Source organism: Kockovaella imperatae (genome assembly GCF_002102565.1).
Source record: "Kockovaella imperatae strain NRRL Y-17943 chromosome Unknown BD324scaffold_3, whole genome shotgun sequence".
NCBI classification, from domain to species: Eukaryota; Fungi; Basidiomycota; class Tremellomycetes; order Tremellales; family Cuniculitremaceae; genus Kockovaella; species Kockovaella imperatae.
Window position 1 is genome coordinate 50,773 of NW_019028943.1, and position 27,198 is coordinate 77,970.

Below are 27,198 nucleotides of genomic sequence, written 5' to 3' on the forward strand. Positions count from 1 at the left end.
TCGACACGCCAACACGCCGTCCCTTGTAAGGATCTATCGTCATGTCATGTCATGTCGTCACCCCGCAATTTCTACCTATGGATATTTCGCTACACCTTCTTGCCTGCGCTCGCCCTCTTCCTTGCTTCTGCCATCATGACTCGACTGAAGAATAATCCGATTCCTGAGATACCCAGCAAAAGCAAGATCAACGGTAGCCGTATAGCCCATATCCTATCGGGGAAGAAAGAGTGCGCGATGGAGTCTGAGTCGAGGAATGGCTGAACGTATAGACGAAATGGTCAGTACTTACATGACTATGTGCAAAAGCGGTTCGCTTGCTCACCAGAAGTAATGCCCAAGTTGTATAGTATGAGAACACGAATGCGGCCACTGCCAGCATCCCACCGCCTAGGATCTTATCTGATACAGCCTGCGAGAGGTTATCAGACACCCGCTATTCATGACATTGAGGCGGATAAAGACCTGCTCACCATGTTCTGTCGTTCCAGTAGTATGGTAGCTATCACGACGCGAGGTGAGCCGCTCGACCAGACCTTCGCTGGCCGAGAGGTGCAGCTATGTTGTTCAAAGCCACGTGTCACCCGATGATTTTGGTAAAATTTATCAGAGTTCCCCGTCAAGCGGCGACCGGCAAGGGAATGAGCACCTTTTAACCGGCTCAAACTGGTTAGAAAAGAGGGCTGTTCGATTGGTCTGTTCACCTATTTTCTTCTTCTTTCATCGTCTATCACACTCTCGGCTCTCCTAAGTCAAAGCATCGTCTGCGGGTCACTGAGAGCTGAACGACTAGTGAGCAGCTCTGATCGATCATCATCTGTCAAAAGACTGAAGCTTTGTAGCCTCGAGCAAATCTCGCCATCGACCGCAGCCCCGATCTCGCGATCTCTTTTCCGCACATTCACCCCTTTGTGAATTCACAAACACACCTTGTGTACCTCTCCATACTTCTTACATAGATTGGACTCGACGGCAGTCATCCTATACACGCCTCACACAACATGTCCACGAAAGTCATCATCGTTGGTGGCGGTTTGAGCGGTCTTTCCGCCGCGCATACCGTCCTGGAACGCGGAGGGAATGTGGTGAGTGTCTCAACTTGATCGCGTCAAAGCCTCGATCGAATCGAAATCGACAGTCCTCAACGTGATTGATTGATACATGACTGACGCTGCTCTAAGCTTCTATTGGACAAGAACAGCTTCATGGGTGTGAGTCTTGGCCTCAGAAGCATACGCAACGGATCTCCGGCTAACCCGTCCCGCGTGTTAGGGTAACTCGACAAAGGCTACCAGTGGTATCAACGGTGCCAATACCCAGGTGAGAGAGATCACCTTGCGCCTACATAGACCCATCGCTGACTTTAACTACAGGCTCAAGCTGTGAGTCTCATCATAACTGACTCGGTAGCTTTGATCAGCGGCTGATGATCCTCAGGATCTTGGCATTCCCGATACCGCCGCCAAATTGTGAGCCTGGCTTTCTCTTCCTTCTTGGACATGCTTCTGACCGCCCGATCAGCTTTGCCGACACCAAAAAGTCTGCTCGTGACCTTGCCCGAGACGACCTGATCAAAGTTCTGACCTATAAATCTGGTGACGCCGTCAACTGGCTGGTCGAACGATTCAACCTCGATCTCTCCAAGGTCTCCCGATTGGGAGGCCATTCTGAGAAGAGAACCCACCGTGGTGGTCAACAGTTCCCGGGAATGACTATCACCTACGCTCTGATGGAGAAGGCACGTCGTTCATAGACCTTCAGCCTGCATTCACTGACCGCTGCTTAGCTTGAGGATCTCACTGAGAGCCAACCGGATCGAGTCAAGATTGTCAAGAAGGCCAAGGTCACCAAACTCATCCAGGAGGGCGGCAAGATCGTCGGTGTCGAGTACGAGCGAGAAGGTCAGAAGGTGAGCATTCTTCCTTACCCTGTGGAGTACCGCTCACGCTCGTCGATCAGCACACTGAACACGGGACTGTCGTGCTCGCCACTGGAGGATACGCTGCCGACTTCACCTCTGACTCTTTGCTGAAGAAGCACAGGCCAGAGTACTACGATCTCGTGAGTTGACTTATCCTTTTCAGACCCCACCACTGATCCCCTCAGCCTACTACCAATGGGGATCACTGCACTGGTGATGGGCACAAAATGGCCATGGCCGTTGGAGCCAAGGGCATCGACCTCGAAAAGGTTCAGGTACACCCAACTGGTCTTGTGGACCCGAAGGAACCCGATGCCAAGGTTAAATTCCTCGCTGCTGAAGCCCTGCGAGGCGTCGGCGGTATCTTGCTGGACAACACTGGAAACCGATTTGTCGACGAGCTGCAGCACCGAGACTACGTCACTGGCAAGATGTGGGAAAACAACAAGGTGAGCTCAGAGTATGTGCGCTCAGACTTGGCTGACCTCGTTCAGTTCCCCGTTCGATTGGTCTTGAATGGTCAGTCAAGCAAGGAGATCGAGTGGCACTGCAAGCACTACGTCGGACGAGGATTGATGAAGCGATTCAATTCTGGAGAAGAACTTGCAAAGGAGATGGGAGTCAAGCCCGAGGTGCTCCAAAAGACATGTGAGATGGGCAACATCTCGCTGTGATCATTGCTGATGTCAATTCAAGTCGATGATCACAATAAATATGCCAAGAACCCCGGCACTGACCCATTCGGCAAGAAGGTAAGGCTTCCCGCCCCCAATATACGCCTTTCCTTACAACGGTCTTCAGTTCTTCTCCGGAGGTGATTTTAAGATGAACGATGTTTATCACGTCGCTCTTATGGTGAGTAGTAGCACGGTATTCACTCGTCTGACCCCTCTTAGACCCCTGTTCTTCACTACACGATGGGAGGCCTAGAGATCGGTACTGACAGCGCCGTCCATGACTCTGGCAACAAACCCATCCCAGGTCTGTTTGCTTGCGGAGAACTGGCTGGTGGTGTTCACGGTGCCAACCGTCTTGGGGGATCTTCTTTGCTGTAAGTGTACAGAGATCTTGATTTCACGGTAGCTCATGCCAATTCCAGGGGATGTGTCGTTTTTGGACGAGTAGCAGGAGATTCCGCGGCCTCCTATACCCTTGCACAACTTTCCAATGAGCGCGCTGCCAATCGATTGAACACGGTCGCCAATCACCTCCTCGAGACCCGCATTCGAGTCGATCCTAGCTCGAAACATGTCAATCTTCAATTCAGTTGGGCGGACGAGGGATCTGGAGGAACTGGCCTGACCGCTGCTGGGCCATCCTCAGAGTCTGTGCCTGCCGAGTCTAAACCTGCGAAGGAGGGTGACCGCACTTTGGCCCAGGTCGAGCAGGAGAAACTTCCCAAGCCTGAAGCCAAGAAGAATGGCGAGGCTAAGGGCGAGTACACCGCGGAAGAGGTCGCCAAGCATAACAAGGAGAGTGATTGCTGGGTCATTATTGATGGTCAAGTGCTGGATGTAACCAAGTGAGCATAGCCACCGTTTCAACGGCTTCCGTGGCTGACAAGACAACAGCTTCCTTAGTGAACATCGTATGTCTCTCGCTGTCTCAAGCATGATTCCTCACTAATTGCAATCGCAGCTGGTGGTGCCAAAGCTATCCTGCTATACGCTGGACGAGATGCCACTGAGTAAGCTCACTGTCTAGCGTCAGGGCAGAGCACGCTGACGGACCTGACAGGGAGTTCAACATGATTCATCCACCTAATGCCATTCCCAAGTATGCTCCTGATACTGGTGAGCTGATTATCGAAGGAAGGTGATGTCAGCTGATGAGACGCTCCTAGTCATCGGAAAGCTCAAGAAGTAATGAGCTGGCCCTCTGATTCTCTAAATTAGATATGGCTGTGTTCTATCTTCTCGTCTCTCCCACTTTCCGACAATACACTTTGTATTTCATGTTTGCAGATTCGGAGCCACTTGGTGGCCTATCCTGTATGCCTTGTCATCGATGCTCATGATGTATACCCCTACATATAGACCATGCGCGCTCGAGAACCCCGAGATCCGAAAGTGTCTTGAATTGCCGGCCACGTGGGGTGATCGGGTATAAATTTCAAGAATTCACTCTTCACGAGTTTTGTGTTTTGACATTATCTCCAACCTGCTGAATCTTGCATCTTTGGTCGGTTGACTCGACCTAGAAGCATAGAACTAGAGCTCGACCATCTCAAGCGTAGTTCTTGAGATAAGTCACAGACATCATGCCCCTCCCCCGCCCCGCTAGAGTGCTTCGGCAACCTTCGTCACTGTCGAACACCGGCATTCGGCGATTGAATCGTCACGCCGGTGCCGTGCTCAACCAAGCTACACGGCCTTTCAATACAACCAAGACATTCGTCTCCACCTCATCAGAGTCCTCAAATAGCAGGAGCTTTCATCAGACGCCTGTCGCGTCGAAGCCTGAGCTTGGGACAGTCGATGAGAGCTACACGGACAAGCTGTTGAAAGATATTGATCAGCTCGGATACCCTCGATCCAATTCTCGATCGGCTTACGAGAGCGATGATTACGAGGACAGCCGTGAGGAGCGAAGGAGTCCTGCGGCCGTCATGGGGTCCAAGAGGATTGGGGCAGTGGCGCTTCCGCGAGAAATGGAACGAGGTATTCAGCTAATGTTGAACAGTGAGTCAGTGCTCGCAGGCTCTTTTGTTGGCCGTCGTTGTCTATACAATGAGAGCAAAGCACAGAGCTGATCTTCTATAGGTGCCGATGGCTTCAAGGTCAGAAATCACTACCGTGAAATGGTATCCAAACCTTATACCAGTCACATTCGTCGGAAGACCAGGAGCTCAATACCCGAAGACGAAATGCCAATGGCCAAGGCAGCTGCGTTTTTACCTGGAGAATATGCAGCAGTCAGGAACGTTTTGGAGGAAATGACAAGGCGCAATGTTGACTGGGATTTGGATCCCGAGAGGGATCCATCAAAAGAGATACCGAGTGTCGTAGAGTTCACAGGTGGATTAGGACCTGGTCTCTGGTGAGTGGGAGACCAGAGCCAGGCGAGAGACCTTGTTGATGGTGCTTTACAGGGCCGCTCTGGACGTCATGGAGGCTTTGCCCTCTTCCTCCCGGTCATCATGGGTATTGGAAGAAGACGAAGACGAATCACCGATAAGTTCGCGTGAACATGTACAGCAAAGGCTCGCGAAAGCCGCATCAGAGCAGGATGCTTTCGATGAACAGAATTCGATGGATCAAGAGGATCTGTCGATCGCGAATCATGAGAACGTCAAAACGCTTTCCGCTCCTAAGCTGAGGTATCAGATGGTGCATGATACGCTGCAGGATATACAGATCATGAAGAAGATGCTGGGCGGTGAGTTCGGTAAAGCCTAACCGAGAACGGACACTCAATGATTTCAGACCGATCCAATGTGCCGGTGGACGTTTCATGGACTCCGCGCTATGAGAGTACAGAGAACACCAGTGTGAGTCGCCCAAAAATCGCCATTCACCTGACACTGTCGTAGAAACCCACGTTAACCATGTCCACCTTTATCCTGTCGACACTCCGGCCTAATGAACGCGATCGTCATTACAAAGCGCTCCTGGCGACGGAGGCGCCGTGGATCGTCGTTGTCGACCATGCTACTCCAGAATCATGGCAGTCCATATCTGAAGCTCGAGACTGGTTCAGGCAACGGTCTACCGCCGAATCACCTTTAACGTTGTTCGCACCTTGTCCTCACGATGGCGTATGTCCACTCCAAGGGACAAGAGAAATCTGTAGCTTTTCCCAGAAACTCCAGACTCCTCACTTTCTCAGGCGGACCAAGAATCATAAACGGGGCGAGGAGCAAAAGCAGTATTCTTACCTGGTCATCACTCGCGATCCCATGGCTCGAAGATCAGATCGCTCCTCTACATCAGCTCCAGCCGGCTATTTTGGAGGTGTGGCTAAAGACCGCTTGAGACACAGGGCTATGCAGCTACATAGCAACGATTCGGGGAGGATCATTCCGGACGAGGAGGGGTCTGAGCTGTACAAGGTCGTCTCTCAAGCCGAGGCCGACGTCGACGCTGCCGGCAATGCGGTGCAGAGGGAATGGGACGAGCCTGGTCTTCCCGCTCTTGATCGAATCAGCGATTTGTCTGGGGACGTTGAGAATCGGACTCGACATCTGCAGGCCGACGCGTTTCACTGGCCGAGATTGGTGGCTCCACCCATCAAGCGCAGTGGTCACGTCATCATGGACACGTGTGATGCGAATGGTGAGTTGTGGGCGATGTGGGGTTATGCTGAGCTTGTTCTCATAGGGAAGATCCAACGTATCACCATTGCCAAATCTCACTCAAAGCAAGGATATCACGATGCCAGGAAAGCAACTTGGGGCGATCTCTTCCCTCACAAGCCCAAGGCTAAAGCTGTGATCCGAGAGCGTGGTATCAAGAAGCTGTCGCCTGTCGATCACGCCCAGGGAGAGGACAGTGGCGCTCTCTTTGAGGAGATTTTGAGTGCTGGCATGAGCAGTGAACCGGTCGGAGATGGACCAAACCATTTCGGATCGCCAGACTGGGTCGAAACAGTATCCAGCGAAGCGGTCGATGTAGCCGCCACCCCCAAACCTAAGAAGTCCAACCCGAAATCGATCCAATCCGACAAGGAGCTAGTGGAGCTGCTCAAGAAGCGAGACAAGGACAAGCGTCGGGGAAAGCCGGAAAATGTGCTGAATCTTGCCGATTTCGACCCTATAGACAACAGCGCTTTCGCTCCAACGCCGGACGCTGTACCGCGAACGCGCAAAGACAAGCCGTCCCGGATGAGAAAGGAGAAAGCGATCAGGGACCAAATGCAAGGGAAGAGACCGACTGGCATCCCCCTCGACACAGAGCTCCTCGGTGACCTGGATGGGATTGACCCAGCGCTGGCGGAGGCGATAATGCGGAGCTTGAGCGGCAGTCAGAACAAGGCGAACGAGGTGTATCAGGTGCAAAGTGAAGGCGGTCCAGTCAAGACCGAGTTCAAGTCATGGACGGAGGATTTACATTCAGATGGATCTGGAGACGCTGAATTACCGCCTTGGTTAGCCGATCAAGATCGGTGGAACGATCGGACAGAGGTGTCCAGCGACTCCCCTGGTCCTTCACAGCGCTCTCCACGATCCAATGAGTCCTGGAGCGTCGTTGGAGCCCAGCAGCGTGTTCTCAGCGGGATTCCCGAGGAAGAGAGACAAATGTTGGATCGCGTCAAGGCTCAAATGTTAGAGGGCCTTCGGTTGGAGATGGAGGGTAACGGGGCGTCGTCTCCGAGCTCCAAAAAGCCTGCTCGAAGGTCGACATCGCCTCCGACGGGACGACGAAAGTTTAGCTCATTCGCTTCTTCCCGAGTTGGCTTGCAGCCGGCCACGTCGTTCTCGCAGAAACGCTACATGAGTGTTCGGCCGAGAGAGACGACAAGCGTTAATGGTGAGTGGAAGAATATCCTTAATTCTTAAGTTGACAGGAGACTCAGGAGCGAGATTGCCTCGTCGCAAGGTCACCATTGCTGAACTCGATCGTCTCCGATCCACCAACACTCCTATCACCGTCTTGACGGCCTACGATTATCCTACAGCACTCTTGTCCGAGTCCTGCGGAGTCGATGTCACTCTCGTTGGCGACTCATTATCCCAAGTAGCTCTCGGTCACCACGAGACTCATAGTCTCACCTTGGACGAGATGATACACCACTGTCGAGCCGTGACGCGAGGCGCAAAGACCCCTTTCGTCATTGCCGATGTACCGTTTGGCGCGTTTGAGAGCTCTGTCGAGAAGGGAATGGAGAGTGTCCTTCGGATGATCAAAGAAGGAGGCATAGACGGAGTCAAGATTGAAGGTGGTCCCGAAATCATCCCGCTAGTCGAACGTTTATCAAGCTATGGGATACCGGTGATGCCTCATTTGGGTCTCAGACCACAACGAGCGACTTCTACATCAGGATACCTTGTTCAAGGTCGCACTGTAGAATCCGCAAAAGAGGTTTTCGAACAAGCTTTGGCGATGGAAAGGGCGGGAGCCACGATGATCCTCCTCGAAGCCATTCCTCATCCTCTCGCTACCTACATCACTGAACGTCTCTCAATCCCGACAATCGGAATCGGCGCTGGATCAGGGACGAGCGGTCAAGTTCTAGTCATTACGGATGTCCTTGGCGTTTACGCGCCTGACTCGTCAGACCTAAACGGAAGTGAAGGCGGTGCATTCCCTCAACCCAAGTTTGTGAGGCAATTTGGGTCTGTGGGACAGGAATCACGACGTGCGATCGGGGAGTACGTTCGACATGTTCAAGACCGAAGTTTCCCAGAGACGGGTGAGGAAACTTATGGAATGAAAAAGGACGCGTGGGATGCGTTCTTGGCAAGCATGGAAGGCGTCAACGAAACAAAGGCGATACAGGGCGACACTGCAAGTGGGAAGACGAGAGACACAGAAGACGGAGCGTGAGAGTTGTACAGCCAATGTATCACAAGATTTGTTGTATCCTGTAGTGGTAATCTGCATCATCACTCTCACCCATCATGAAGCTTCAAATGCATATATGCTTGCTTACTGGGTACCGGGCTAGGCACCGTCTACTAAGCCCCTGGACACTGACTGGCCCAATGTCCAGGCTGGCCACACTTGTAGCAGGCTCAGACAATACATTAGTCTCGACGCATCGTTGGCCAAAACTCACCATCTTTGCTGCTGCTACCTCCGCCACCAGATGTGTTGGCTTTACGAGATCCACTCTTGGTTCCTGTGCGAGATTTATAAGAATGCTTGCTGCTGCGACCCGCCCCACTACTAGCGCCACCACCGTTGGGACACACATTGGACCAGTGGCCCTCCTGTCCACAATTGAAGCATTGTCCTTGACTGGCACCGCCTCCAGCGCCGCTTGAGGATCCTCCTCTGTTCTGATTTGAGCCACGTCCGGGACCGCTATCAGCGGTCCCCTCCAGTTCGTCCTCCCATTGAAAGTATTTACATCGTGCTTTCGGATTGTTTGGACAGGTCCTAGGTCGAGTCAAACTCGAGCTGAAGTGTTCACGTCAAAGCCAACCCACCAGAACGTTCTGCCTTGATTCGGGCCTTCCTTTGTCGTGGTCCGTGAGACAGCTTCCAAGCCGCAGTCACAGCGCAGGACCTCATCATGATTATCACGAGTGCTTGGTCCCTGTGACAACTCGTCAGCCATATGCAAATTTCAGGCCCACACCCGCTACTTGCCATTGTTCTCAGTCGTTTCGATGGAGGCGGAGCCGGAGATGTGCGGCCGCGACTAGGCCCGGCTCTTGCGTTGACTTCTTCATCCGTCCAAGCCTGAGGTATAAGCCATAGCGCCGGTGAATTGGACCCACAAAAAATCCACACTTTCCACTATCTCCCATCGGCTTGGCGCATGTCCAGAATGTCCGGCCTTTGTGCGCAGAATCGTCTCTCATGACTGTTCGCTGAACAGCTGGAACATCGCATTCGCAAGTTGGCATGTCAACGCCGTTGTCAGTGGAATCTTGGACCGATCAGCGGGTCCTCGTTAAGGGAGACTCACCGTCAATTCGAGGTCTCCTGGGAGCAGCTGCCTCAACCCGGCGCGCTGCGCCTCGACCGCGAGTTGAAACTACCGCTCGCGTCCCCCGACTGGCCGAAGCACGACCACGAGCGCCCCCCCTCGGTGCTCCCCCTCCCCCATTCTCGCTGTCATCCGCATCGTCGTCGACCGAGTCATCACGAGCTGTCCTTCCGGTCGCCCCGCCCCCTCTGCCTCCTCGGCCGCCACGGCCAACGCCTCTTGTCGTCCCACGAGCGCGTCCTCGACCTCTTGTTACAGCTGTCCGAAGGGCGTCCTGAACTTCTCCCTGTCCATTCATGTAGTCATTGACAATCTGAACGAACGTGAGCTCATGCAAATTGGGATCACTGACCGTCATCACAGTGTCAAATTCTCTCTTAACTGTCATGTAAACTTCTTTGTACTGCTCGATAGTAGTCTCCAGGACCTCTTCTTTTCGCAGTACGCCTTCGCAGATACGACCCATAGAATATTCCGTCTTCTTTTGTCAGTATTCGGAGCCAGCTTTCCGACTCACCTCTGCACGCAATTGAGGCTTGCTTAGCGATCGATCAAGCCCGACTCGATTGAATCCTTCGACGAGGCCGATGCCCAACAACGAAGGCAGCAAATACTTCACCTTTTGTTCTTGCTTCTCTAGCACGTACTGTCGATCAATGATCTTGGCAATGTGTTCGGCGATCGTAGCGTCCGTTCCTGCCGCGGAGTGAGTCATGAGAAGGTCTGCCTGAGCCCACCAATCCCGTTTTTGTCCATCAGACCGACCAAGTCCGCTTCGGTGAGAAGGTTCGGTTTGGACGTCTGCCCATCTCGCAATTCGCAGACAGACGGAACGAATTCTTCACCTTCGTCAAAATCGGGCAGAGCGCTGGAGTTCCACTTGTCGTAAGGGTAGACGTTGAGATAATTTCGCTGTGTGACAATGAGACCTGTGTGCGATCAGCATGGAAGGGTATGATGATAGCAGAGGGATTCTCACCGCTCGTCGAGAACTCTTCCCCATTGATATCGATTTCAACAGATGTTGTTTTACCCTCCGCATTTCGATGACAGGAGGCGAGGAATCGCCGGGTAACGAGCTCGAACACCCGCCTCTCATCTGCATCCAGTGCATTATTATGGGCTGTCGGATGAATAGGAGGATGGGCTTTGTCGTTCTTCTTGCCATTTCGAGGTCGCTGAAACTCGCCATCTAATAATCTTCAGAGCATGTCAGTACTAGCAGCGTGAATGGCCATACCCTTTGGCAAAAGCACCCCAGTCATTGTCAAACGTCTGCTTTTGGATGAGCGAATTGAAGTCAAAGTCCTTGTCATATTGATCGGTCTCTGTTCGTGGATAGCTCAAGCAACCTTTTTGATACAGCTTTTCGGCAATCTGAAGTCGTGCTTCAGCCTGAGGCTCTGGAACGATATCCTTGTGCTCACGTCGAGTACTTTTTTCGGCGCCATATGAAGCAGACGGGATCCGGACTGCTGAAGCTCAACCGTAGTTAACGGCAAGGGTTTCCTTTGGGATTCAGACCTCGGTTCGACATACACTCCACACAACTCACCACTTGGTGGCTGGTTTTGTCTCTACCTTGAGGACTTTCGCGGTGGGTTCTGTTACGCATAGCTCATACAGTACCAAGGCTTCTTCGAATCCAAAAAGGTGATTCCGACGCCACTTGAATTCAACCGTCTGAGAGTCTCCTCCCTCATCGACATCGTTCTCCCTCTCAATAGCAACGTATATGTACCAGAATGGCTCAGGGACGAAGCTCTGAACGCGATTGTATTGATCTACGACGAAGCCGAGTGTCGGGAACTGGCATGGCCCTGATGCGTGTCATCTTCCTAACGAAATGGACATGTGAGTAAGCTCACCGTAGCTGATGACCTGCTTTTCCTCGATCCCCGGTATACGATGTTGCAAGCCCATGGTAGTCAAGCGGGTGAAAGCGGCTCCAATTTTGAGATCAAGATTGATCCTCGCTTCAACGGCATTCGCCTGACGCATATCGAGGTCATTCGCTGTGCGACATGCTTGGTGGATTTGGCTTGCAAATCGTCAGCGGATGTCACGGACTGCAGAATAGACTGACGCAGGTATGATTGCACTGAATCTAGCACGTTTGACAACCAGATTACGGTTGACACGTCGACATACGGCCGCTACTTCCGATCCAATATGTTCACCTTCTCTGTCGCAATCCGTCCAGATCATCAGCAGGTTGGCATTTCTAGCCTCCTGCTGAAGATTTCGTTCGACGCTTTTCAAGTCCTGAGGTAGGAGGTGTGTCAGACGTTTTCCAGGATTCAGGTACAGTGTCGCCCACCGCCGAGACGAAGGTCTGCACCTGAGCATCGAAGAGGTCGAATGGATCACAAGCGTTCCACTTGCGATGATCGTCGTCAAAGTCCTGGTGGTGGTCAGCTAGCCGTAAGTTAGTCCTCAGACAGGCTCACACTTGATGTCAGATGCCCAAGGACTGATGTTACGGTAAAATCCGCATCGCCCGGCCCTCCAAGGGGTGGTGGGAATCGGTATGAAAAGTCATAGTTTTTGATATACTTGTTGGCAGTATTCCGCTGGAGGGAGGGGGGTCAGCATGGCTCTGAGAAGCCTATCCTGGCTGATCACTCTCAACCTACACTCTGAGATGAACCGCTGGACAGAATACCGGTGATAGCCTTCGCTATGCTCGGCTTTTCAGCGACGCAGAGGACCTTCATTCCGCGTCGACATTCCCAATGCACCTGCGTCGACGCGCGACTCAGGTGTCGGAGGAGATGTATAATGGCTGTGGAGGAGCAGCTTTGGTGAACTGATCTTTTCACGTCTTCTCGCGCAGTTGCTGACTACCTGCTACCGCTGAACCAGGAGTGAAGGTGAATTGAATTGGTTGAGAGAAGATGAGGTGGACCGGAACCAAACAAAAAGTCAGTCGCCAAGTCACGTGGGTGGTGAATCTTGTAGCAGATTCAGTCGCTTGTGGCGGGCTCAAGGGTGTGTGTGTGTGTGTGACTATGCATACCTGCCTGCCCGCTCTCACTTTAGCAAGAAATGTCTATGTTTCTGTCTGCAGTCTGACGCCTCATTCTCCATCTCAAGCTAGCTGTGGAAATATATGCCCTTATACGATTTGAGCAGACCTCATCATTGGAATTTCCTGCCAGCTATTTCCAACAACGGGCAGCCGCTGGCGCTTCAGAAGTAGTGAGGACTCCCTTTTTTCATGCGGACACGGGGAATGGGACATGATACATAGGTCAACAGCTATTTGGGTAGAACTCTCTCTTTGCCCAACTTCATTCCTACCTCGGACTATAACTCTCTCAGCAGCAACTACTACTACAACTACTACAACTCATCCTCTATCAGCCACGGCCCATCGCCTACCATTTTTGCTTCCGCCCCTCCCCCCAGGCACGTCCAGAGGAGAAATTTGGAGAGAAAGAAAAAAAGTTGAAGCACCTGCTACCCCCCTCTTTCTATAATCCTCTTTCACCAAGAACATCTACATGCAGGTCTTGCGTAGCTTGAGGACACTCACCACCAACACCTCTTCCATCACCACTCGATCATCCACACTGGTCAACGCTGCCATTCAATCGAAAAGAATGTCTTCCACAGTCCCCGTCCCCAAAGATTTCGTGCGTGTTTTCAACCCAATGCCACGTTGCTGCTGGATCCTTTGCTGATGCTTTCTTTGCTAGAACGCCTGCTTGTACACTTCGCTGGCAGAGGCTGACCCCGAAGTCAACAAGATCATCGAAGATGAGACTTGGCGACAGTTCTCTGGTCTCGAGCTCATCGCCTCCGAGGTGAGCGAGAGCAGCTCCTGAGTCAACTCCAAGCAGATGGCTGATCGTGGTCCATCAGAACTTGACCTCTCTGGCCGTCATGGAAGCCAACGGATCCATCTTGACGAACAAATACTCTGAAGGTCTTCCAGGTGCCCGATACTACGGTGGTAACGAGGTGTGTAGCATGATTTGACTGGTGCCAAGCAATTCCACTGAAATGACTCCCCTCTAGCACATTGACATTCTCGAGAACCTCTGTCGAGACCGAGCTCTCAAGGCTTTCAACCTTGACCCCAAGATCTGGGGTGTCAACGTTCAGCCCTACGCCGGTTCCACTGCCAAGTGAGCTGCCTCATCATCTCATGTGCTTTTAATCTGACGCCGTCTAGCTTCGCCGCCTTCACCGCTCTCATCCAGCCCCAAGACAGAATCATGGGTCTTGGTCTCCCCGACGGTGGACACTTGACTCACGGTTACTACACTGCCAAGAAGAAGATCACCGCTTCCTCCATCTACTTCCAATCCTTCCCTTATCAGGTTGACACCAAGACCGGTCTCATCGACTACGACCGATTGGAAACCAATGCCAATCTCTTCAAGCCCAGACTCGTCATCTGCGGTGCCTCTGCCTACCCTCGGGACTGGGACTACGCTCGACTCAGAGCCATTGCTGATGCTCAAGGCGCCTACCTCATGATGGACATGGCTCATATCTCTGGTCTCGTCGCTGCCGCCGAGCAAAACTCTCCTTTCGAGGTCTGTGACGTCGTCACTACCACCACACACAAGACCTTGCGAGGTCCTCGAGCCGGTCTTATCTTCTTCCGAAAGGACAAGGAGGCCGACATTGAGGCCAGAATCAACGCTTCCGTCTTCCCCGCTTGCCAGGGTGGTCCCCACAACAACGTGAGTCATCGCTTGACGCATCCGAGGTGTCCCCCACTGACTCGTCCTAGACCATTGCCGGTATCGCCGTCGCTCTCAAGCAAGCTGCCGACCCTGCTTTCAAGGCTTATGCCAAGCAGGTCCGAGCCAATGCCGCTGCGATGGCTGCCGTTCTCTTCAAGCACGGCTACCGCCTGCAAACCGATGGTACTGAGAACCACTTGGTACTCTGGGATCTCCGTCCTCTCGGCTTGACCGGATCCAAGGTTGAGAAGATTTGTGACGCCGCCCACATCACACTCAACAAAAACGCTGTTGCTGGTGACAGTGAGTTGTGATATATGTGTCTCGCCATCCGCTTCGTCGCTGATCTGTTGTAGAATCCGCTCAGGTTCCAGGTGGTGTTCGCATCGGTGCTTCTGCCCTTACCTCCCGATCTATGGTTGAGAAGGATGTCGAGGTGAGTCACGATCATCTCAAGCCGCTTCTTCTAGCTCACATCCCCTCCAGCAAGTCGCCGAGTTCCTGCACCGAGTCGTCCAGATCTCCCTCACCACCCAGAAAGAGGCTGGATCCAAACTCCTGAAGGACTTCGTAACGGCGTACGAATCTGGCAATGGTGAAGCCCCCAAACTCATCGCCGAGCTCAAGAAGGACGTCATGAAGTTCGCTACCGGGTTCCCTCTCCCTGGTGTCCCTGACACTGTAAGTACTCACCATCCAACTTGTGTGGCCCGGGCTGATGCTCCGCTTTAGTCCGTCATCAAGCGACCAGCTGGTGTCGACCTCTAAATGGCAGAGACCCCTTCTTTAGACGCAGTATTGCGACCTTTTTGCCTTTAGAGAGAAAACACATTCCGGAACCATTTAAAGAAACGCATTCATCGTCCATCTCATCATGGACCGACATCAATTGATATCATCTCACACTTTTGTATTCTGTCTTATTTTTGACATGTCATTCATCTGATTTCTTCGAGCTCCACTTTGACCTCCACCACCCCCACCCACCGGGGAATTCGGCCTTGCGGGCAAGAGGATCTATAAAGAGTGTGCATTCGTAGCCATTTGAGAGCTTTCTTTCCCTTCTCACTGGTACATCAGCATAAATTGCAACATCTCTCAACCATGTCAGCTCAGCCAAGCCATAAGATGGAATATGTCAATCTCGGCAAGTCAGGACTCAAGGTATGTTCCAAGTTTCCGTGACTGTCTGTGGCGTTCACCTCTTCCAGATCCCGTCAAGCTGACATCCATTGCGTTCGCTCTAGGTCTCCAAATTGATACTTGGTTGTGCCCAGTACGGTTCGGGTGCAGACTGGATGATTTCGGACCATGACGAAGGTGTCAAGCAGCTGAAATATGCCTATGACCAAGGTATCAATGTGAGTTGCGTCCTCGCGCCGACACTATTCGTGCAGCTTGCCCCTCGCTCCCTGACACTTCCGTGCAGACTTTCGACACTGCGAATGCATACTCTGCTGGTGAAAGCGAGGTCATCCTTGGAAAGTTTCTCAAGCAGCACAATATTCCTCGAGAGAGCGTCGTGATTCTCACGAAGACCTACAACCCCGATGGCAATGCAGAAGCTCGAGGACCTGCAGGATTGAACAATCATCGCGGATTGAACCGCAAGGTCTGTAGCAAGGACCAATGTTCCAGTCATTGATCAGACTCTGACCTTTGCACTTTCAGCGAATCATTGCGTCTGTCAAGGGATCCCTTGTACGATTAGGACTGGACTACATCGACCTTCTCCAATGTCACCGATTTGACAGCGAGACCCCTATCGAAGAAACCATGGAAGCTCTCCATTGGGTCGTCCAACAAGGTTGGGTCCGGTACATTGGAATGTCAAGTTGCTGGGCTTGGCAATTTCAGCTCATGCAAAGTCAGTGATCTTCCTGCGTCATGCTCAATCCAGAACCTGACCTTTTCTCCTTCAAGCCTATGCCCTCAACAACCGTTTGACTCCCTTCATTTCGATGCAGAACCAGCACAGCGCCCTTTACAGAGAGGAAGAACGAGAAATGATGCCTTGCATCAAGCACTACGGCGTAGGCTCTATCCCTTGGTCACCCGTCGCAGCAGGAAGTGAGTTCACCGCTTCCAGGTTAAGACAACAACTCAAACTAACCCGTGAGGTAGTCCTCTGCCGACCTTTCAAGGACATTGCATCGACGGAACGAGGTAAAGGGTACAAAGACAGCAGAGGGGCAGGCGCCCAGCCCGCTGATAAGGTAATCGTCGATAAAGTCGAGGAGATCGCCAAGAAGCGAGGGGTCACCATGGCTGAAGTGGCTGTTGCTTGGTCTTGCTCTTCGCCTTGGGTGACAGCACCTATCGTTGGCATAAGGGGTAATGAGAGACTCGACGAGCTCATCAAGGGGATGAGTCTCAAATTGACTGAGGAAGAGATCAAGGAGATCAATGAGCCTTACTTGCCTGTTCCTGTTCGAGGTCATCAGTAGATTAGCCGGTGGAGTCTCAAGCAATGTATGGAAAGTGACTTGTACACGTACGTGTCGATTGCGACCGTGTATCGAATGTGCGTCTAGCTGATAATCTGCCTGCGAAGGCGGATCGAAAAAGTGTTTTTAAAGTACACGATACTGGCTATTTGCTCGGAGCCTTTCCCTTCGCCTTCTCTCCTGCCAACGGACGACCCGTACTCTTCGCACTGTGTCATTTGCCGTCAAACCTCAATCCCTCTCGACCTTGACTACTGCCTTCTTGGCCTCCAACCAAGGCTCCATCTCTCGCTCTGTGAAAGCCAACCGCCAATCCTCCTGTTCGATATATTGGTCCATGGTGAGGAATCGGACCTTTCCAGGTGGGGTTTCAGATGAATCGGCTGATCGTTCCTGTGGTTTCACATACTTCTTGAATAATTCAAATGACTTCTCTGTCATCTTGACCATTTTCTCATAAGTAGTGACAGGATCTGAAGTCGAGCGGCTATCGATTGCCTTGACGATGGAGACGGCATTCACGACGGTCAGGTCTAATTGGGATGAGGTCGCCACAGTGAGCAGCCTCCAAGAGTATGAGTCTGCCGATAGTCCAAACGCACATGGGCCGGCGCCCTGGCCCGGTTGTGGCGACCAATATATCAACGTGACCCGATTTCTGGAAACCCCGAGCAAGGGATCGAGGAACAAGGCGTTGTGCAGTCTGTCCAGGGTCCTCGAATCAAACTTGATAATGATCTGAGGCTGTTCTTCACGCCTGGTGAGAGCGATAATGGACGCAGCCTGATGAGGTTTGGAACGCGAGAGTGCCCACCCCTGCCAGACAATGGTGATCTGGGACTTCCCCCCCCCCCCCCCCCCACCGAGCCCTGCTGAGGTTTTTGAGGTGTCGCAAGGGCTGTGGCTTCCACCCCTTGCCTGTCGAAGTCCTGCACCACGACTCGAAGACCTCCATTCTCTGCCAATTCCCTGAGGATCCCGCCAAAAACATGAACGTGATTGTATGGAACGGTGATCCTCTGCACCATGCGTAGAAGCGAGCATCTCTGATATTTTTCATCGAGGATGGGAACGGTCGGGTCGGACCTCTTGACGCCTTTCGGTAGCGGGCAAAGCGGATTTCGCGAAGGATCGAGGCAGGGGTGGGCAACGATCTGGCGGTATAACAGAGGAGCAGCGAGGTCGAACATGAGCTTTGATACTCGAAGACAGCGAGATAGAGCTCGCTTGTCAGTTTCAGGATCGAGCGAGAGGATCAAACGTTCCAATATCTCGGGAGGAAATCGAGGTCGCTGGGTAATAAAGCTAAGCGAGGCTATGATTCTGATGGGGAATTGTGACTGACGTTTGGCACAGATCGTTTCACCAATTGAGCCTCGATTTCTCCTCGAACTGGCTTGGGCTCAGGCTTTGAGGATTTTGATGTTCCGGAAGAAAGCTCCTGCAGAAGCGTGAGTTATCACCCCCTCAAGACATGACAGGTCCGGATGGAGAGAAGCTGGATCCAGGATCCTCTCTCGACTCACTCCGCGTACATGCAGACGGGCTTTCTTCTTCTTGCGAGGCGATTCATCTTCTCCCATCTTGGCCTTGGGACCTACTGCTGGCCTTGAGAGTCCGCCAGAGAGCCGTTCGGGAAGGGACTGTGAAAGGTGAGGATGACAGGAGAGAATGACTTGCATTTCGGTTGGATCCTGAAACGGTTGACGTAAACCTGAGTGTGGCGCATATTTTAGCTTCCTCGGGAGGCAATCACAAGCAGTCATGCATGCATGCAAGACTGTCCAGTAGATCTTACAAGATGACAGTCTCGACAACCAATTGTCTATCCGTTGTTAGGACAACGCTTGACCGGTACTATCTGAAAATGCCTTGCCTCCATCGCGGAATCGCATTCTGGAGCGGCCGACCCTCGTCCTCAATTGTCCATCTGTGGCGGGAGTCTCTTCGTGCACGGCTAGCCATCTTAATTCGTGACCAGTACACCAGGACGCGAGATGACACAAGGGGATCAAAGGACGTTGGAGGGCCGTGGATGGCTAGAGCAAAGCGATCTGGCTTGAATTTCCTCAATATTAGGCGAAATGGCTGGGACTAGTAAGCGATGCCGCTGGGCCTGGCTGCATTACTCACATTCCCTCAACGTTAAAAGCCGCCAGTAATCTGTGATGGAGGCAATTAGCGCCGCCAAGTCGTCGAGGGCATCTTCTCACTTCAACAAGTCATTAACATCCATCTTGGCGGCTCGAGAATCCGCAAAAGTGGAGTCAACCAGAATCTGTTCGACCTTTTCCTTGATGTCAAAGTCATCTTCAATTATCTGGGAGACACCGTCTGGTCAGCGTGTCTGCCGCCGTTGTCTGGTCTGCCCAGCCTCACCTTGCCATTCTCTGCACACCAAGTCCTGTAATTCTTTTCCAACATCTCCTTCACGCCCTTTGCACCGAAGCAAGCCCTGACATGCTTGTTCATCCGACTAAAGATGATCCGGTTCAGTCCATCAAATTCCTCGAACCGGATTTGCGGTGGGGGGTCTCGAGGACTGAGTCTGACGACAGAAGACTCGACTTGAGGTGGGGGTCTGAAATTGCCTTTTCCAACTTTCATTATATGCTCGACTTTTGCGTAAAGCTGGACGTTGGCTGCTAATCTGCACCACATTTTCGAACCGGGAGTAGCGACCAGACGCAGAGCGAATTCTCGCTGGAACATGAGAACAGCCGTACGAATGACGGGTCGATGGGAGAGGAGCTTGAAAACCAAAGGCGATGAGATCTGTTGAGAAATGTCAGTGGGCGCTGATTATATCTGAAGAGAGCAAACCTACCTGATACGGTGTATTGCTGATGCAAACGTCAAAGTACGGCAGATCTGCTTTGACGAAATCACCAAGGATGATCTCCAGCTTCTTCTGCTCGGGTTTCCCTAAGACTCGTTTTTGGACTTCTGCCGCCATTCGAGGATCCATCTCTACGGCCACAACTTTCCGACTGGCTTGCAAGATTCGGACTGTCAGGTTTCCAGTACCTGGACCGACCTCCAAGACGACATCGGTGGGTTTCAAGTTGGCCTATCCGGTCAGTCTCGTCTCCAGCAGCCGGCGTCAGATCCCTATTTCTCACCTTGTCCACAATACTGCGACACAGATCAGCTCTGACCTGATCATAACAACCTGGCGACCACTCACCCCTGAGCGACCGCTGGATTCGTCAGGATGTGTTGTCCGAACCTTTCAGTGTCGAACAAGTGATTCCTCGCTCCGCTCCCTGATGACCCCGTCGAGCTCTCTCCATTCTTTTTGAGCTGACCAGGACGTACAGCAGCATTATGCGGCCTCGTAGTGAAAGTCTGAGAAGTTGCCTTGGGCATAATGTCGTGCAAGTAGCTGGCTGAAGCAAGTATCCGAAGAGATTGAGGAGCTCGAGGATCGTCTCAGATTTTCAAAATTTATTTGCCACGTCAACTCCGCTTGAACGGAGGTCTCGGCATATCGAGTAGGGCCCATTCAACTCAAATGTAATCGTCCATTCAACTGTAATTGTCGATTCAACTGTAATTGACATGAACGGCAAGGGCAAGGGAAAGGCCGTCAAGGTAAGGGGGAGCTTCGCTGTCCCCCTACTGACCCAAATGCTGATCTTCAGCAGTCCCTTTCAGATCCTTCGCAATCTCCCTCCGGTTCTAAGCGGGTCAGTGAACACGAGCTACGTTGCGATCTGCCTAAACTCCCCTCCTAGCCATCTCCTAGGCTTCCATACGATGTCCTTATACGAGTCTTCCAAATCATAGGCAATGACCCACTGTCAAAATCTGTCCTCTTCAGATGCTTGATCCTCGACAAGACGATTTGCCCTATCGTCGGCAAGATACTCTATCGATGGTTGATCTTGCCTGCTGAGCCCAGGCGTCCATTCAACCCGTTTGAAGTACCTGGTCCATCGAAACTTCCAGTAATACTCCAGTCCAAGACATTTCTGCGTCACGTAGAGACCGTCCAGCTGGGAGCTCCATTTGGCGATCGATTCTGCCGATTTCTGGCCTACCTATGCGACAACACCATACATCCCTCCAAGGGTACACTGATACTTGATTTCGACTTCAAAACCTCAGTCATCAGCCGCGACCCGTGTTCGAGGGATCATTCGAAATGTATAGAAAGACTGTCAAAGGCTGGTTGGACGATCGTTCTGGATAACCGTTCACTCTGGGACAATTTTCCGAGACTATGGCCCGACCCACATTCGAGGCTCAAACCCAAAGGGACCCTGCTGATAAAACTCCGCCCTCCTTGGAAGCCTATGGAGGATATCAGAGGGTTGCCGGGATGGCGGACGAGATGGCAACGTGAGATGTACAATGCATCTCTCTACTTTGCCAACATCATCGTCATCTTCCACACTTTACATCCCAACGAGCCTTGGACGCAGTACGAGTGTGACGAACATTGTAGGAGTCGAGGTCCGATCCGTCTCCATGCAACTTGGTTTCCGGACTTTGTGAACGATCTGGCTATGCTGGCACACGAAATCTGTGGCGACGGCAAATTGGTCATCGTCAACGCTGGATCGGTGAATGTGCCCCGCGACCTCGACTGGGTACGTGAAGCGCAGCAAGACGAGATGCAACAAAGGCTGTCTGATGCGTTTTTTGAAATTGCACAAGGAAAGGGCTTGGAGTCAGTTGCTTCACAGAATCTCTGGGACAAGAAGCTCGCGTTCATCACAATGAGTCAGTATCTCGCGCAAGAAACATGGATTGGTCAGTGGAAGGCAGACGCGGTGGCATCGTGGCTAAAAGAGACCGAGCTGCAACTACAACCAACATGGGGCGGAGATCGATCGAAAGGGTGTCGGACCTGTGAGATTCAAGCCATGATGGACTGAGTCTGTAATCATAGCGTGGGCCGCTCGGCATGGCTTGACAGATAAATGAATCATACCCGTATTATTACACAATGTTGCATGGTTGGATTTGCTATATACCACTTGCATCCCCAGGACGCCAATGCAGAGTCTGATCGTACAGATATGAGATCATATGTCACGGTTTGCTGTTTTCGCGCTCTATCGTTGGGACGAGGGGCATTTGAGCAAACCGGATCTCTCCCTGTCTCTCTTCAATATATGACATGAAAAACGAAAACGAAAATTGGGTGAAGTGTGCCGCAGAGCAAGACCAACAAGAAAGTCCTCTTGATGCGGGTGATAATTGATGATGAAAGTAACGTGTCCTGATACCGGGGCAGGAGGAATCGGTTTGGGTGCAAAATAGTGCGGGATGTGAGAGATGTATTTGCTAGTCGTCGTCTTCGCAATTTGTTCGTGTGTAGCTCCTCGTCGTAATGAAAGATAAAGGCGCCAGCAGACAATGTCAGTCATCGCCATTCTCTTGAGCCCAGCCGGCTGATGCAAGCTATACGCTGCCATCCCGCCAACCCGCCAGACTCTTCTATTCCTTTTCGTCCGCAAGCTCCTCCACTCTGTCCCCACTCATGCTTGTCCCTGGTGTCTCCGTGTCGGTCTTGATTCCGCCTTCTTCACCATTCAAAACGCTCGTAGCTGAACTGGTGGAAGCATTCTTCATTAAGGCATGCTCGACCTCCCCGGATGCCATCTTTGGGACCGACCCAACAGCAGCGCCATTCATAGTGCCCGAACCAGGCATCGCATCGATGCCGAGACCCGAGATCGAGTTGACCAATTCCGCTGTCGCTGCATCTGAGTGAGGCGACAAAACCATCGGGTCGCTTGGCGGGTCGGCGGGGAATACTGACGGCTTCGCTTCTGGGAGGACCCAGCGCTTGGATTCGCCGTAAGCCAATCTGACCTTGTCCTCTCGGACCTCCAGTAGTGTTGATAGCTGCATGACTTCCTTGACCAACCCCACGTCGGTTGTCAGATTTTTGACTCGGTTGAATGACGCAATGACGGGAATGTCGATCCAGCCTTCAGAATCCATCTGCGGGCAAGTCAGCTCCACTCATAGACAGCGAAATCGCTTACTTGTTGTCGGAGGAAAAAGTCCATGGCCAAATTCTGCATGCTGAAGTAGTATTCAACCTAGACGATGTCAGTACTGGTCTACTTACGCCTAAGAATGACTTACCTGACCCAGCACATACACTCTCAGCGGGTCAAGACCCATAACGATCGTTTGAGGCATGGGAGGAGGTGGCATACCACCCCTAGCAGGCGCAAGCCGTGAGTATTGTGCACTCCAAGCATCAAATGACGCATTGGCACCATACGTGATGGGCCCCATAGGCTGCGGCACGAAGCCATAACCCATTCCGTACCCCCTTGCGTACAGGTTGTCCGCGGGAAGACCTTTGAAAGCTCCTGGCGGAGAAGCAAATCCTCTGGGCGCGCGATGCGCAGAGGAAGATCGGAAACCTCCACGCATGCCCCGATTCGTCTGACCTGAAAATGATTGTCTTGCTTCTCGACTTCTGGGCGGTCTGGTGTACTGACTGGATCCAGCGGCGGGAAATTGAGCCATAGGGGTCGCCGCCGTGATGGAATTGCTTCCTCGACCAAAAGGTCCCGCGCCAAGACGCATTGACGCGCTGTCGAGATTGAGCCCATGAGCAGTAGGGGAAGGTGCTTGGGTTCGAGATAAGCGTTGAGGATGGTTCGCTGATTGACGACTGGTCTGTCGTGAAAGAGGGGCGCTCATGGAGGTTGTGGCCTCGTCGTTGGTAGCTGAGATGTCGGGCGTTGCAGTACCAAAAACGGGTCTGAAACCTGGTGTGGCAGCCTCTTTTGATGTAGTCGTCGGCATGGGTGGCAGCCTTATGGAGTCGGATCGTGCCTTCCGTCCTTCTACAGACGTTTTCCGTGCTTTCGCCTTGGAGGGAGATGTCGAGGATTCAGCCTTGGCCACCTTCTTCTTCGATGCAGCCTGACGCCGCTGATTCTCAGCAGCCTCATCTGCGTATGCTTGAAGCTCGTCAGCTGGGATCGCTTTCCACTTTGTTTTCTCTATGGATCGGGTCAGCCACCGGATATTCAGCAATCACTCTAACCCACTTCCAACTGCTGGTGGATCTTCCACTGCAGTGCTCGTTTCGCTATCTTTTCGTTCCTTGCTCTTGTCCTTTTTCTCTTCGGCCGCCCGAGATACTTCTGCGGCTTGTCCAACATCTGGCCACAACGAAGCGTTGATGCCAGCTGGCGTGTCCGCAGATGTGCCCGCGGTAGGCCTCTTTTCCGTCCTGCTTGCAGCGAGCGCGCCTTCAATCGCCTCGGTATGACCGTTCGGTAAGCTTTTGACGTTGGGGGTTGGCGGTGGCGATACAGACCCAAATTGCAATATGCGACCACTCAGAGTCGAGCTTTTAGACGCAGACGCTACGTTCATCGGACTTGCTGCAGTGCCCAACTTCTTCTTCCGCTCTTCCCAAGGATTAACAGCGGGAACAACAGGCTGTTTGGATTCGGCCGCGGGGACTTTGCCTTCCAGGCCAGAGTGATCGACGATCGTGGCGGAATCTGGTATTGTGGTGGTGGAAGATGTCTCTGCAGACAGGTCAGGAGAAGCCGAATTGTTGGTGATAGTTGTACCGTTCAGAGACGGTGAGGAAGGGGTGGTGGCGTTCTGCGAGCTGGTGGACTGAGATTGCGTCTGAGCGGGTGGTGTACTTGTTCGGGCTCGGCTGGAGGAGCCAGACTGAACCCCGAGAGATCCCCAGACGGACTTTGAGCCTATAGCCGATGTCGAGGTGGTCGCTGTTGGCTGCGTTCCAGGTTGAGGAGATTTCTCTACTGTCAACAGAGCACCCTTGGGATGCGTCTCTTTGGCAGATTTGTGGCCCGATTTTGAGCGATTCTCATCCTCAACAGATTGCTCTTTTGACGTGGTTCGCTCTCGCCAGTTCCTGGAATCGCTGCCTGCTTGCTTTTTATCCTCCGTCCGTGCGCGATGCCTAGTATTCTGCACAGTTTCCCAAGCCCCATCATCTTCATGGTCATTGGAAGTCGGTTGCTTTGACGGCGCACTGGGCCGAGACTGTTGAGCGGCGGACTTGGTCGGAGTGGAAGTTGTCGCGGGACTAGAAGACGAAGAGGTAGCTCCGGATGGCGCTGCGGGTTCGCTGATAGCTGGCTCGCCAGATTGAGGTGCAGACTTGCTCGCATTGTCCTTGATGCGGTCGGCATACGAGCCAAGAGCGCTGAACACTGAAGTATGCGCTACCTGATTCGACGTTGGATTAGACATCATGAGAGGGTGGGAAGGGGTCGGGAGGAGTCTAGGAAAGGCGGAAGGGGAAAGTGAAGCGTGCTGCACGGCAATCATGGTAAGCGAGAGCCAGCTGGCAATGAGGACAGGAAGCAGTGCGGGGAAGAGGTGGCGGAGACAATAACGGCAATGCGATTCTTATGGCAACAACGGCGTGAGTATCCCATCACAGCGTTGCGCCGTGATATTGGGACAGCGGAGAAAGCCAGGGAAAAGGAGTGACGATGTAAAAGGATGTCCAATGTCCCACAAAAGCTGAGGTATTGCAGGAGCATATCAAAGGGGTGAACGAGGCGAGACGGAGGTTCTCGAGAGAAGAACACCGCCGAGAGTCGTAGACTCAATGGAGGGAACCTCTGAAGGCGAAGGCAGCGGACTCCAAACCCGACTCACGCAATTGGTTGATCAAGATCTTCTGAACGGGGACAGTCGGAATAGATAATTATCCTGACCAGGCCTTTCTTCAGGGTTGTGGGATGCTGAAGGGCGAGATTTCGGTACTCTATCGGACGAGAGATGCCCCAGGATCTATCGAGCGTATAAGCTCATTGAACGCCAGCGAAAATTGCTCAAGGCCGGACGATTCTGCCTCACCCTATTCTCTTGCCCCTCTCTACACGCTCGCTCCCAACAAAATCCCTTCTCCTATCCCCACTGCGAACTTGGAAAGCAAAGTCCAAGGCTAATGCTCTTCCCAGTCACTTGTTGATAGCTAGTGGTGTGTTGCAAGCGAACTTCGTCGATGAGCCGGCAATGGTTCCAAAAGGCTTTGTCAGTGACGGATCCGAGCTCGGCGGGATGACACGTCTAGCGTTGATTTAGGTGACGGTAGACGCCTGGAAGGTGGTCCGCTGATGTAGCCGAGAAGGATATCGTGTGCACGGTCTACCGGAGTCTAGACGTTACCAAGACTTGCAGACACGGGAGAAGAGGTTGGATGAAGAGACGTCGAGGGATAGCTTCGACGACCAGGATTGAACGGGAGATTCTGCGACTTAAATCGGCGTTATGAAATTTGCAGGCAGCAGTATTATTCTGCTTCCATCTTCTCTATACAGAGCCCATAATCCATCTTGACGGCCACCCATACACTTTGACAAGCACGACTGAGGGACTCCAAGCCTGATTAGGGAGCTCTTGGACGGCTCAGATCATCCATCAAGATGCGTAAACTCAAGCATCATGAGCAAAAGCTGCTGAAAAAAGTCGACTTTTTGAATGTGAGTTGGAATCGATCTGTTGCCACCGCGATTGCATTGATACGGGTCTGCAGTGGAAGCAAGATGCTTCTCAGAGAGAAGTCAAAGTGATGAGAAAGTATCACATCCAAGACCGAGAGGACTATCATAAGTGAGTCTCACAAGACCCGGGTCACGCGATCGGTCTTCTGACCTTTCGTAGATACAACAAGCTCTGTGGCTCTCTTCGTTCGCTGATACATCGACTATCCTTGCTACCCGCTGAAGACCCGTATCGACAGCAGAAAGAGTCGGAAATGCTGAACAAACTATACGACATGGGGATTCTGGGTGCGCTACTGGGAGCTGAACTGGAGCTGATCCGCCTAGATGTCGGCTCGAAACCTTCGGACATCGAAAACAAGGTCACGGTTTCTTCGATAGCCAGACGGAGATTAGCGGTGACTGTGGCCAGACTAAAGATGGCTGAGACTGTATCTGATGTGAGTTTTGCCAAACGTCTTGGCTGGCATCAGGCTCATCATGTCCCGCTAGGCTGTGCGGACCATTGAACAAGGCCATGTCCGCGTTGGTACTCAGCCGGTGACGGACCCAGCCATGCTCATCACAAGACACATGGAGGACTTTGTCACTTGGGTGGACACGAGTGCTAGAAAGAGGACGATTATGAAGTATAATGACGAGGTGAGTCGTGTTGAGTGACACTTGTCGAAATGTACTGACTCATCTTATTAGCTGGATGACTTTGACCTGTTGTAAAAATTTTCGCCCACCACCGCATCAATGCATTGTCCTACCATATATTCACACCATCGCATGCAAGATCTCCATATCACACCTTGCTCTCGCTTACCGTGCGCCGCATCCGCTCTCAGATACTGGCCAAAATGGCATCCACATCCAGCTGGTTGATCAGTGGATCCCCCCTTATCATCCCTCCGATTCGCATGTGAGCAGCTTCCGTTTTAGCATTGACAGTGGCGACTTGTTGGAAGATCTCTACAGCCCAGCGCTTCGTGTTCTGCATCGCGCCGAGTCTGATCGCAGCTGGCGTGGACGCATTCCCTGGTGTCCTTGATTGCTGCTCCCTCGCGTAT

The 27,198-nt window shown here is 52.4% G+C and overlaps 12 protein-coding genes across 12 annotated transcripts; 6 read left to right on the forward strand and 6 right to left on the reverse strand.

Moving 5' to 3' along the window:
• Window positions 1-12: 12 nt before the first annotated feature.
• On the reverse strand, window positions 13-634 carry BD324DRAFT_292421 (dolichol phosphate-mannose biosynthesis regulatory). The gene is made up of 3 exons (XM_022012396.1): window positions 474-634; window positions 326-412; window positions 13-260 (listed from the first exon to the last, which is right to left on the reverse strand). Exons 1-3 carry the CDS (start codon window positions 474-476, stop codon window positions 90-92), a joined length of 261 nt encoding a protein of 86 aa, XP_021872685.1. The 5' UTR covers window positions 477-634; the 3' UTR covers window positions 13-89.
• Window positions 635-1,001: 367 nt separating this feature from the next.
• Window positions 1,002-3,787, forward strand: BD324DRAFT_641199 (FAD binding domain-domain-containing protein; the record flags this gene model as incomplete). Its single annotated transcript, XM_022017405.1, has 16 exons — window positions 1,002-1,085; window positions 1,182-1,211; window positions 1,273-1,320; window positions 1,475-1,738; window positions 1,787-1,909; window positions 1,960-2,061; window positions 2,107-2,370; window positions 2,416-2,569; window positions 2,618-2,673; window positions 2,723-2,776; window positions 2,818-2,972; window positions 3,021-3,443; window positions 3,493-3,509; window positions 3,560-3,608; window positions 3,659-3,714; window positions 3,765-3,787. 16 exons carry the CDS (start codon window positions 1,002-1,004, stop codon window positions 3,785-3,787), a joined length of 1,902 nt encoding a protein of 633 aa, XP_021872686.1.
• A 280-nt stretch (window positions 3,788-4,067) lies between these two features.
• BD324DRAFT_617465 (ketopantoate hydroxymethyltransferase-domain-containing protein) lies at window positions 4,068-8,498 on the forward strand. The gene is made up of 6 exons (XM_022014922.1): window positions 4,068-4,602; window positions 4,684-4,960; window positions 5,013-5,299; window positions 5,347-5,411; window positions 5,454-7,389; window positions 7,436-8,498. The coding sequence occupies exons 1-6, from the start codon at window positions 4,182-4,184 to the stop codon at window positions 8,404-8,406; spliced, it is 3,957 nt and encodes a 1,318-aa protein (XP_021872687.1). The 5' UTR covers window positions 4,068-4,181; the 3' UTR covers window positions 8,407-8,498.
• BD324DRAFT_617466 (putative DNA topoisomerase type I) lies at window positions 8,499-12,402 on the reverse strand. The gene is made up of 18 exons (XM_022014923.1): window positions 12,154-12,402; window positions 11,968-12,090; window positions 11,838-11,921; window positions 11,604-11,782; window positions 11,386-11,558; window positions 11,073-11,337; window positions 10,945-11,026; window positions 10,758-10,894; window positions 10,497-10,717; window positions 10,255-10,446; window positions 10,035-10,213; window positions 9,870-9,995; window positions 9,497-9,830; window positions 9,306-9,457; window positions 9,175-9,267; window positions 9,012-9,121; window positions 8,639-8,961; window positions 8,499-8,593 (listed from the first exon to the last, which is right to left on the reverse strand). Exons 1-18 carry the CDS (start codon window positions 12,232-12,234, stop codon window positions 8,538-8,540), a joined length of 2,910 nt encoding a protein of 969 aa, XP_021872688.1. The 5' UTR covers window positions 12,235-12,402; the 3' UTR covers window positions 8,499-8,537.
• A 720-nt stretch (window positions 12,403-13,122) lies between these two features.
• BD324DRAFT_641203 (serine hydroxymethyltransferase) lies at window positions 13,123-14,985 on the forward strand (the record flags this gene model as incomplete). Its single annotated transcript, XM_022017406.1, has 9 exons — window positions 13,123-13,155; window positions 13,219-13,326; window positions 13,385-13,483; window positions 13,541-13,650; window positions 13,698-14,214; window positions 14,265-14,520; window positions 14,574-14,653; window positions 14,704-14,898; window positions 14,950-14,985. 9 exons carry the CDS (start codon window positions 13,123-13,125, stop codon window positions 14,983-14,985), a joined length of 1,434 nt encoding a protein of 477 aa, XP_021872689.1.
• Window positions 14,986-15,345: 360 nt separating this feature from the next.
• On the forward strand, window positions 15,346-16,664 carry BD324DRAFT_576808 (NADP-dependent oxidoreductase domain-containing protein; the record flags this gene model as incomplete). The annotated part of the gene is made up of 6 exons (XM_022013216.1): window positions 15,346-15,381; window positions 15,465-15,578; window positions 15,647-15,829; window positions 15,889-16,084; window positions 16,141-16,287; window positions 16,342-16,664. The coding sequence occupies 6 exons, from the start codon at window positions 15,346-15,348 to the stop codon at window positions 16,662-16,664; spliced, it is 999 nt and encodes a 332-aa protein (XP_021872690.1).
• A 231-nt stretch (window positions 16,665-16,895) lies between these two features.
• BD324DRAFT_648941 (hypothetical protein) lies at window positions 16,896-18,247 on the reverse strand (the record flags this gene model as incomplete). The annotated part of the gene is made up of 4 exons (XM_022017909.1): window positions 16,896-17,480; window positions 17,528-17,956; window positions 18,010-18,105; window positions 18,191-18,247. 4 exons carry the CDS (start codon window positions 18,245-18,247, stop codon window positions 16,896-16,898), a joined length of 1,167 nt encoding a protein of 388 aa, XP_021872691.1.
• Window positions 18,248-18,793: 546 nt separating this feature from the next.
• Window positions 18,794-20,033, reverse strand: BD324DRAFT_576790 (putative rRNA (adenine-N6,N6-)-dimethyltransferase; the record flags this gene model as incomplete). The annotated part of the gene is made up of 6 exons (XM_022013213.1): window positions 18,794-18,827; window positions 18,878-18,984; window positions 19,044-19,439; window positions 19,492-19,734; window positions 19,787-19,799; window positions 19,852-20,033. 6 exons carry the CDS (start codon window positions 20,031-20,033, stop codon window positions 18,794-18,796), a joined length of 975 nt encoding a protein of 324 aa, XP_021872692.1.
• Window positions 20,034-20,195: 162 nt separating this feature from the next.
• BD324DRAFT_617484 (hypothetical protein) lies at window positions 20,196-21,612 on the forward strand. The gene is made up of 3 exons (XM_022014924.1): window positions 20,196-20,258; window positions 20,312-20,353; window positions 20,402-21,612. Exons 1-3 carry the CDS (start codon window positions 20,226-20,228, stop codon window positions 21,545-21,547), a joined length of 1,221 nt encoding a protein of 406 aa, XP_021872693.1. The 5' UTR covers window positions 20,196-20,225; the 3' UTR covers window positions 21,548-21,612.
• A 500-nt stretch (window positions 21,613-22,112) lies between these two features.
• BD324DRAFT_576636 (hypothetical protein) lies at window positions 22,113-22,723 on the reverse strand (the record flags this gene model as incomplete). Its single annotated transcript, XM_022013201.1, has 2 exons — window positions 22,113-22,622; window positions 22,667-22,723. Coding segments are annotated over 2 exons (567 nt in total), but the record flags the coding sequence as incomplete, so codon positions are not given.
• An 838-nt stretch (window positions 22,724-23,561) lies between these two features.
• BD324DRAFT_292682 (hypothetical protein) lies at window positions 23,562-25,169 on the reverse strand. The gene has a single exon (XM_022012397.1). The coding sequence runs from the start codon at window positions 24,957-24,959 to the stop codon at window positions 23,679-23,681; it is 1,281 nt and encodes a 426-aa protein (XP_021872695.1). The 5' UTR covers window positions 24,960-25,169; the 3' UTR covers window positions 23,562-23,678.
• Window positions 25,170-25,915: 746 nt separating this feature from the next.
• On the forward strand, window positions 25,916-26,916 carry BD324DRAFT_292692 (hypothetical protein). Its single transcript, XM_022012398.1, has 6 exons — window positions 25,916-26,122; window positions 26,176-26,252; window positions 26,304-26,431; window positions 26,471-26,583; window positions 26,636-26,785; window positions 26,837-26,916. The coding sequence occupies exons 1-6, from the start codon at window positions 26,066-26,068 to the stop codon at window positions 26,858-26,860; spliced, it is 549 nt and encodes a 182-aa protein (XP_021872696.1). The 5' UTR covers window positions 25,916-26,065; the 3' UTR covers window positions 26,861-26,916.
• The last annotated feature ends 282 nt before the right edge of the window (window positions 26,917-27,198 follow it).

Coding starts and splice junctions, on each gene's coding strand:
- BD324DRAFT_617466 (XM_022014923.1), bottom strand. CDS start 12,234: ATGAAGGTCCTCTGCGTCGCTGAAAAGCCGAGCATAGCGAAGGCTATC. Junction 11,922..11,967: donor TTGGGCATCTGACATCAAGT/GTGAGCCTGTCT, acceptor GACCACCACCAG/GACTTTGACGACGATCATCG. Junction 9,996..10,034: donor AGCCTCAATTGCGTGCAGAG/GTGAGTCGGAAA, acceptor TGACAAAAGAAG/ACGGAATATTCTATGGGTCG.
- BD324DRAFT_617484 (XM_022014924.1), top strand. CDS start 20,226: ATGAACGGCAAGGGCAAGGGAAAGGCCGTCAAG. Junction 20,259..20,311: donor GCAAGGGAAAGGCCGTCAAG/GTAAGGGGGAGC, acceptor GATCTTCAGCAG/TCCCTTTCAGATCCTTCGCA. Junction 20,354..20,401: donor CTCCCTCCGGTTCTAAGCGG/GTCAGTGAACAC, acceptor CTCCCCTCCTAG/CCATCTCCTAGGCTTCCATA.
- BD324DRAFT_292682 (XM_022012397.1), bottom strand. CDS start 24,959: ATGATTGCCGTGCAGCACGCTTCACTTTCCCCTTCCGCCTTTCCTAGA.
- BD324DRAFT_617465 (XM_022014922.1), top strand. CDS start 4,182: ATGCCCCTCCCCCGCCCCGCTAGAGTGCTTCGGCAACCTTCGTCACTG. Junction 4,603..4,683: donor TATTCAGCTAATGTTGAACA/GTGAGTCAGTGC, acceptor GATCTTCTATAG/GTGCCGATGGCTTCAAGGTC. Junction 7,390..7,435: donor AGAGACGACAAGCGTTAATG/GTGAGTGGAAGA, acceptor CAGGAGACTCAG/GAGCGAGATTGCCTCGTCGC.
- BD324DRAFT_292421 (XM_022012396.1), bottom strand. Junction 261..325: donor CAACTTGGGCATTACTTCTG/GTGAGCAAGCGA, acceptor CTATACGTTCAG/CCATTCCTCGACTCAGACTC.
- BD324DRAFT_292692 (XM_022012398.1), top strand. CDS start 26,066: ATGCGTAAACTCAAGCATCATGAGCAAAAGCTGCTGAAAAAAGTCGAC. Junction 26,432..26,470: donor ATACGACATGGGGATTCTGG/GTGCGCTACTGG, acceptor TGATCCGCCTAG/ATGTCGGCTCGAAACCTTCG. Junction 26,584..26,635: donor TGGCTGAGACTGTATCTGAT/GTGAGTTTTGCC, acceptor ATGTCCCGCTAG/GCTGTGCGGACCATTGAACA.